Source organism: Papio anubis, chromosome 10, assembly GCF_008728515.1.
Source record: "Papio anubis isolate 15944 chromosome 10, Panubis1.0, whole genome shotgun sequence".
Lineage (NCBI taxonomy): Eukaryota > Metazoa > Chordata > Mammalia > Primates > Cercopithecidae > Papio > Papio anubis.
The window spans coordinates 53,199,663-53,208,838 of record NC_044985.1 but is presented as its reverse complement, the minus strand read 5'-3'; the positions used below and the strand labels follow the sequence as shown (position 1 = coordinate 53,208,838).

At 37.4% G+C, this 9,176-nt stretch overlaps 1 protein-coding gene across 3 annotated transcripts in view; it reads right to left on the bottom strand.

Annotated features, from left to right (window-relative positions):
• Positions 1 to 1,497: 1,497 nt before the first annotated feature.
• BBS5 (Bardet-Biedl syndrome 5) overlaps positions 1,498 to 9,176 on the bottom strand; it is a 28,593-nt gene continuing 20,914 nt past the window's right edge. For 2 of the 3 annotated variants that reach the window (XM_009182390.1, XM_009182389.3), the window contains exons 9-12: positions 7,838 to 7,972; positions 3,850 to 3,933; positions 2,069 to 2,092; positions 1,498 to 1,914 (exon numbers count right to left, since the gene is read on the bottom strand). In XM_009182390.1, coding sequence (XP_009180654.1) covers positions 1,813 to 1,914; positions 2,069 to 2,092; positions 3,850 to 3,933; positions 7,838 to 7,972 — 345 coding nt within the window. In that variant the 3' untranslated portion in view covers positions 1,498 to 1,812. The remainder of the gene's footprint in view (positions 1,915 to 2,068; positions 2,093 to 3,849; positions 3,934 to 7,837; positions 7,973 to 9,176) is intronic. The other variant, XM_009182388.2, reaches the window with a different exon arrangement.

Below are 9,176 nucleotides of genomic sequence, written 5' to 3'. Positions count from 1 at the left end.
TTGTGGGAGTGTCTGTTCTTTTCAAATGCTATAGCCTAGGGGTTTTGTGAGTGCTTTATAAATATTTGTTGAATGAATGAATGCCCCAGATCAAGGAATTATGTATTTTTAAACTTCAAGGTTTCTATCCATGAGTTAAGGCCTTTTCTTTTATTTTACATCACAGTGAAATCAATGGTACTGTCAGCTGCTAAAACAACAGCTGAAAGAAGAGCTCATTGACTCTTTTTCCATTTATAGATACCACTAAAGGTTTTAACACGCTAGAAAAAACTAACAGCTGCTTCCTTGTTTAAACAATAAATGACTCATTTCTCTCTACACGTAAAATCTAACATTTGAAAAGATTAATGAGTCAGATACAAACATCATATGACATCTGAGATTATTACTTACTAGTTGGCAATTTTATAGTCTCTTCTGCTTGAAAAAAAATATTTAAACAACAGTTATGGCAGCATTTTATCTGTGACCAGTACAAATTTTTCATACACTCTTTCCCCCCATCACAAAGGTAGTTTATTATAATTCCAACCCTTAAAATGTAGAAATCCTTTTCCATTTAAATGAAGAAACCAGTTTGTAGCTTTTGTTGATTTTTAATAAACTTAGGTTAGTACTTGGTTGTACTGTATGTCTATGGTTGTATACAGAGTTGCATCTTATTTTAAATGTTTTTACAAACTTTTCCGTCTGGAAGAAGAGGGCTCTTTTGGCTAATTTCAATTATTTGAAAAAGATTTCTTACAATGTGTTTTACATGGAAACAGTGGTCAAAAACACTGAATGATGCTAGAAGTCAACAAGTCTTAGCTAACCAAGAAATGAGAAAAATAATATCCTATTTTTGAAAATTCAAAGAAGTTTCAATAAATACAAAGAGAAAGCTAATAAACAAAACTATTTTCTTACAGAGTAAATGTCTTCTTGCCAAAACTACATTGAAATTCTTACAAAATAGCATCCAAAACACTTTAAAGGGGGGTTGATGTATTCCATAGTTAGTTGTAATTTTTAGTTTTTACAAAAATGACAGGTTTAAGGATTACAATTTGTATTAGAGTTGGTTTACATTTGGAGCTATGTGATTATTTATTTATTTATTTATTTATTGAGACGGAGTCTTGCTCTGTTGCCCAAGCTGGAGTGCAGTGGTGCAATCCTCAGCTCACTGCAGCCTCCACCTCCCAGGTCCAACTGATTCTCATGCCTCAGCCTCCCAGGCAGCTGGGACTACAGGTGCCCACCACACGCCCAGCTAATTTTTATATTTTTAGTAGAGACAGGTCTCACCATGTTGGCCAGGCTAGTCTCAAACTTCTGACCTCAAGTGATCTGCCTGCCTCGGCCTCCTAAAGTGTTGAGATTATAGGCATGAGCCGCCATGCCTGGCCAGGAGCCATGGGATATTTAAACCAGATTTTTACAATTAAGAAAGCAGAATTTTGATTATTCCATAAGAATAGTCTTTTTCTTTTAAATAATACTTTCAAAACATTAAATGGTACTGCATGAATTCTTTATTAAACCGAACATGATACAGTCACTTAATATCTGAAAACTAAGACTTTACAGGTATTAAGTACAAAATAAACATTTATAAACTAGGTACATTTTGATGACAATTTTAAATATAATTTTTAGAAAACTGAAGTTTTCTAAATGACTTTTTCCTCAATCATTAAAAAAACTCTTACAAGTTTTAAATATAAAAGCTGTAAATATAAAAACTATTCCATGACTTATGGCAGGTGACTAGTATCTTTAAACTAGAGATATCTTTAATAGAAATCCATCTCAACTCAAGATCAATCAACTCATTACTTCCCAAAGTCCCTGTAGGGTGAATCCATCCTTCAATTTCTCTATTGCAAGCCCCAGTTCTTCTGAAAATACTGGTTCACGATCTTGTTGCTTTTTGGGAGACAGGAGGATAAGATGGGAATAGAGAAGGTGGGCAAGGAAGAGGAAAAAAACAAAAAAATAGGTTTCACATAAGTTTGTGAATGCGAAATGTTGGAATTTAGAAACTTTTTTCATATACTGTAGGTAAAATAAATGTCCTTACCTTATTGCCATCAGCAAAATAAGCCTATAAAGACAAAGAAAATTCTATTTCACAAACTGGACATATAATATTCTAATAGATCAGTGGGCTAAGGTACTAATTTGCAGAATGATTTTATAAGTAAATGTATTTCACATTCTGTTACTGCGAAATGTTTTTTTCATCTGTCTCTACAATGCTGGTAGCAGAATTCACTCTGTTAATGTTTACAAGAGTTACATCTTAAGTTGTAAAAAATGTGCTTTGTAATGTATGATTAGCACTGTTAACTTGAAAGGAGATAAAAAAGAATGACTTAACCGTCATATGGCAAGAAACAGGTAAAAAACAGAAAAAAAGAAAAGAAAAAGAACGACTTAGAAGCTACACAATTTCTTCCCTACATTTGGTTTAGAAGATAATACTGGCAAAACAAAACAAGTACTTCAATGTGTCAGCAAATGAATATAGTTTGAGGTAGTAGTATAATTATTTTATACTAATTTCACACCTTTGTTTCAAAGTATTTTTTTTTTTTTTTTTTTTTTGAGACGGAGTCTCGCTCTGTCGCCCAGGCTGGAGTGCAGTGGCCGGATCTCAGCTCACTGCAAGCTCCGCCTCCCGGGTTCACGCCATTCTCCTGCCTCAGCCTCCAGAGTAGCTGGGACTACAGGCGCCCGCCACCTCGCCCGGCTAGTTTTTTTTTGTATTTTTTAGTAGAGACGGGGTTTCACCGGGTTAGCCAGGATGGTCTCGATCTCCTGACCTTGTGATTCGCCCGTCTCGGCCTCCCAAAGTGCTGGGATTACAGGCTTGAGCCACCGCGCCCGGCCTGTTTCAAAGTATTTACCAGACAGGTATTCTAGTCAGATTAATAGCCATAGAATGGAGAAAGCACTATTATTTTGGCTATAAGTTAAATGATACCAATTTGGAAATAGGAAGGCTATTGTTCAAATATATGTCCTTTTCAAAACAAGATCCCTATAAAATAACAGATGAACATTCATAAAAATTAATGAAAGTATAGATTTTAAATTAATTAACAATATTTAACATGTTCTATTCACAGTATGAAAAAACTTTACATATCTAAAATCCTAAAATCCTCTGAATAACTAAGTTTTCAAAGTATTTATTTCCTTTTTTTTCTTTTGTTATAGAAATGGATTTTTGCCATGTTGCCATGTTGGCCAGGCTGCTCTTGAACTCCTATCCTCAAGCAATCTGCTTGCCTCGGCCTCCCAAAGTGCTGGGCTTACACGTGTGTAAGCCACAGTGCCTGGCTTCAAAGTATTTCTGATTTTGGTAATTTAAAAGTTATTGTCACAAAAGAAATCCCTCACTAAAAATATTTTTTTTTCAGCCGAGATCGCGCTTTTGCGACGCAGTCTCGCGCTGTCGCCCAGGCTGGAGTGCAGTGGCGCGATCTCGGCTCACTGCAAGCTCCGCCTCCCGGGTTCACGCCATTCTCCTGCCTCAGCCTCCTGAGTAGCTGGGACTACAGGCGCCCACCACCGCGCCCGGCTAGTTTTTTGTAATTTTTAGTAGAGACGGGGTTTCACTGTGGTCTCGATCTCCTGACCTTGTGATCCGCCCGCCTCGGCCTCCCAAAGTGCTGGGATTACAGGCGTGAGCCACCGCGCCCGGCCCTCACTAAAAATATTATCTTCAAACTCAGGTATAAGATACCATCAAAATCTCAAGTTATATGGTGTTTCACACACTTACACTATTATTTTATTAAACAAGACTGAGATAAAATCCTTAAGAAATTTAATGCTCTCCTTTGTGATGCTCACCACAAAAGCATCCGTGTGATCATCAGAGTCTATTTCTACATCATCTTGAATTTGTTCAACTGTCAGAGCTTCAAGTGGCTGGGGCTGAAAATCAGCAGACGTTAAAATGCATCAGAGACAATATTAAATGTACCATGAGAACTGCAAATACTTTTAAAATAACAATTACAAACTACTAAAGTCTATAAAAATCATGGTATAATTCACGTTGTTTTATTAAAAAACTAACTTGAGTAATAAAACTAATCAAGTAAACCTAGGCTTTCACATCTGAAGTCAATATCATGAAAAGAACTAGAGAGAGAAATTTACACATACTTAATACTCAGATATCTTTAAAGAAAAAACTCTGAGTTGACTTTCAGTTTCTTTCACATTGTTTAGAAAAACTAAGTTTTGCATAATAGCAAATGTTCAATTTTCCTCAGAATAGTCATTATATAGAATTTGTGAAAAGTAAAAGAACTAATATTTTTATGGAATATTCTAAAGGTAAAGAATAAAATGTACAACTAACATTTATTTGTTCATTTTTCAAATATTTGAATATCCCCTTTGTTATATTAGGTACTATGCCAGTACTAACAAGGGTTATAAAATCCTACCGTTAAACACAAAGGGTTTATAATTTACTGAGTAGAGAAAAAGATAAAACACAATAACCAATAACTACATATTATGTTGAACCATAAGAAACTACCATTTTTTATGTCAAAATGATAAAATATCAACACTATCATATGATTCAACCTACAAAAAGCAGTTATAACAAAGCTGAGGATAGCCTTAGTGTTTCAACCACGTTCAGAGTTGTGTGACTATGTGCAAGTAAATTAACTGAGCCTCAGTCTCCTTAACTGTGGGATAACGATAATAATAATACACCTCACAGTATCGTTGGGAAGATTAAATGTGATGGTGCATATAAAGTGCTTAGACCAGTGAATGACAAACAGCAGATGTTTAACACAGTCATCCAACAACTATGAATATTCACTATTATGTGCTCGTTTTGACTGTTGGAGATATAGCCATTAAACAGACAAAAACCACTGACTTCATGGAGATCACTTATAGTGGAGGAGACTGATTAATTCTGAAAGGAAGGGAGGAAGGAGAGAGAGAGAGAAAGTAAGCAAGCAGAATAAAGTGATGGGAATTGCTGTTTTAGAAGAACAGTCAGGGAAGATCCTGAAGAGATGGCATTTGAGTAGGAAGTCACATGAGGTGAGACAGTGAGCTATTATGGCTAGCTGCTATTATGTACTGGCGTCAAAGAACAGGAGAAGAGAACAATAGAAACTTAGAGGCCAGGCGCGGTGGCTCACGCCTGTAATCCCAGCACTTTGGGAGGCCGAGGCGGGCGGATCACAAGGTCAGGAGATCGAGACCACAGTGAAACCCCGTCTCTACTAAAAATACAAAAAATTAGCCGGGCGCGGTGGTGGGCGCCTGTAGTCCCAGCTACTCAGGAGGCTGAGGCAGGAGAATGGCGTGAACCCGGGAGGCGGAGCTTGCAGTGAGCCGAGATCGCGCCACTGCACTCCAGCCTGGGCGACAGCGCGAGACTCCGTCTCAAAAAAAAAAAAAAAAAAAAAAAAAAGAAACTTAGAGAATGGGTAGGGGAACTAACCTGTCAAGCATCTCCCATGTGCCAGGCATTTAATGGACATGATCAATAACTTTCTAAGAAAGATTATGTCTGTTTTTCTCTTTTATTTTTTTAAGAGAGAGGGTCTTGCTTTAAGAGATAGGTCACTGCTGCAGTGCAATGGCATGATCATAGCTCACTGTAGCCTTAAACTCCGGACCTCAAGCAATCCTCCCATCTCAGCCTCCTGAGTAGTTAAGACTACAGGCGGGCCACCACCACACCTGGTTAATTTTTAAAATTTAAAATTAAAATTTTTTTTAAATTTAAAATTTTAAAATTTAAAATTAAAATTTAATTTTTATTATTTAAAAAATTTTAAATTTTATTATCATTTTAAAATTTAAAAAATTTTAAAATTTAAAAAAATTTAGTAGAGACAGGGTGTCACTATGTTGTCTTATTATGTTGAGGCTGGTCTCAAACTCCTGGCCTCACGTGATTCTCCCCCTCAGCTGCTCCAAAGTGCTGGGATTATAAGCTTAAGCCACCGTGGCTAGCCCTATATCAATTCTGAGAAAACTGAAGCTCACATTTGCTTAGGATCACAAATAAATGATGAAACTGGGATTGAAAGTCAGGTTCTAAGGACCATGCCTGTTCTGCAACATTATTTTACAAAGAAGAATAATAGCTAGAAACAGGGAAGAGACCGGTATAACTGAAAGTGTAAAATAAGATAATGGGAAAAATGAAGGAATACTTCAAAGTTTTCAGTGCAGCTGACTTTGACAGTGCCAAAAACATAAGTAAACAATTCAATAAATCAGCAGGTTGCTGCTTTTGAGAAAAAGATGAGGAGGCCAGTTTTAGGTAGGCCAAGTTTGAGATGCTCATCCAAGTCCTAGTGTATCTTATTGACTTGCATAATTATTTAAATTACTAAGATAAATCTGAAATAAGAAATTTCACTAATGTCATTTGGGATGCTCATCTATATGAAAATATTGAAGGGTATTTGGAACCATAAGCTGAAAGAATATGTCAAGGTCAGAAGGAAAGATCTAGAGTCATCCACAAAAGTACAAGTTGAAGAAGCTGAACAAGCAGGTGATATTACCAAGGAATATACAGAGAAGGCAGAGTGAAAGGGAGACTGCTGAAAGAAGAGCATGTTGGGAAGAAAAAGAAAGGATGGTTCAGATGATGAAATACATAGTGTATGTAATACAATGTCAGAAACCCAGATGCAAGTTTTAGCTAGAAGGACAAATATATAGAATTTGACAGGGAGGGAAAAAATTAAGTACAAGGAGCACTACCAGGCAACAAGGGCCTCACTAAAGTCACATGCTGTAGTCCAAGAGCAGAAGGAGAGATACAACTAATGGCTGTGACATGGCTCAGCATGCGAAGAAGCCCCAGCAGGGGCACCGATCATAAAGTAAACGGCAAGGGCACCAACAATAGGGTGCATAATGAGGGTGCCAGTAAAAGAACAGACAGCAAGGGAGTCTACAGTCGAGTGATCAGTGGTGGGACCAGGACAGAGAGGACAGCAAGGACAATGGCAGTGGAGCAAATGGCAAGGGCACCTCTGACAGACTGGACAGTGACTGTCCCAGTGATAGAGCAGACAGTGGGGGGCACCAACAATAGAGGGGACAGCAAGTACATCAGAGTTAGCGCCTCTAGCAAGAGTACTGGTGATAGAGTGGACAGTAACATAAGTAACAAAGGACACCTCTAATGGAGTGGGTAGTGAGGACACAACTGATAGACTGGATGATGAGGGTCCCAGCTGGAGAGACAAGTGAAGCCAAAAGAGAGCTCATGTACCTGGAGAGCAGGGAATACTAGCAGCAACCGGGAAAGAAATCATGAAGAAGACAAAGAGCAGACATGTGGGCAGGATATGCAAAATATTTCATAACTGATATGGCAGAAGTATGGATCAACAGGAATGGATGCAGGCCGTGTTGATGTAGCCTGCTCCTGGAGTTGCTATATTGTGGAGTACTAAGGAAGAAGATGGTATTCATGAGGCCTGTAAGGTTTGTCCATGCTCACAGGGGGCTGACGTAAAATAAAAATCTGACAGAGTGAGAGACTCAAGTCTATCTGTATCAGAGGAGCATTGCACATGGAAATTTACTTAGGTGGCTGCCCACCTTCAAGGGCAGGTATTGAGGGCAGGAATGAATGATGAAGCAGCCAACTAGAAGACAGGTGGTAGGTACCAATTAGTGATAATCCAGGAGCTGTGCCCACTTGGGCAGAATCTGTATATTCACCATTTTAAACACAGTTCAACATGTGCACAGTAGTATTTACATCTGAATTTTATAGATTGCATAAAAGCAATGCAAACTTTATTTCACATACTCAACAAATTACCTTTTCTTCCATCTCATAATCAACTCCAAATATGGGACTGGCAGAATAGACTTTGTGAAGTGAATTGATTTCCTTAACTGATTCTTGTAGTTTTTCTACAGGATCTATTTTAAAGCCAAGAACATATCCACCACTCTACAAGATAAAATAATAATAAAAAACCCAACAAGTCTGAAGAACAGTATTCATAGTATAAGATAAATTATAGCTCAAATTGTCCTTATTTTAGAGCATAATACATAAGTTCATTTTTTTCAATTAAACTTTTTATTACGAAAAATTTCAAACATATACAAAAACAGAAGAGCACAAGGGAGCCTCCACGGAGCCATCAGCCAGCTTCAAGAAGCAGCAACACGTGGCCAACTCTGTTTCATCTGTAACCTCGCTCTCACCTGAACCCCTCCTCCCCCAATGCAGGCTTATTTTGAAGTATATCCAAATATAAGTTCATCTGAAATATCAAAGGTAACCTTTCAAGATTTAAAAAATACACTGTAGACTGTGAAGGCCAAGGGAACTATGTTTTTCTTAAATTAGGCCTTGAAAAGGAACAGACTACATGAAAAGAAGAAAGGAAACGGGCCATCTGAGGCTATCTCCTTGAAGAATTAGGAAAGAAACTGGGCCATGATACAGTGTTTTGAGAGGAGTGTTAAAAAACTAAGTAGCATACCGTAATAGATGAGAGTATATGTTCTGGGTTAAAAGCACATGCTTTTATGTTCAAATTCTGGTTCTACCACTAATTCACTAGCTGTAGGATACTTAGAAACTTTCCTTAACCTTTCTAAGCCTCAATTTTCTAACCATAAAATGGTTATCAAGTTGTCATATTAAATAAGAGAAACATATATGTGACATTTGGTACAGTTCTTGGAACAGAGTAAATACTCAATAAATGGCAGCTGTAGGCCAGGGGAAAGGAATAAGCAGACATTTATGTTTAAATTTAGAAGGTAGATAAGTAATTTTATAAATCACTTTAAAAAAGTGTATTTAAAATTTTAGCCAGTCAAAACTACTACCATGAGACCAGCATGTTTTATTTAAATGCATTTCTGCAAAAACCTGGCATAATGGAGCACAGCAGGTTATAAATAGCATATAATGTGTGTGTGAGAATGTAAGACCTCAAATCGTGTGTGTACACAAATATATGTTTGTGTTTCTCAAAGACAGTCTTGGTAAATCAGTCAGACTTGAGATCACAGCTTAGCCCCATCACTTACTAGCTGTGAGATCATGGGTAAGGTTCCTAACTTCTCAAAGCCTCAGTTTCCTTGACTATAAAATGGAGGAGAAATAGTAGCTGTATGATAGGGTTGTGTAAAGATTG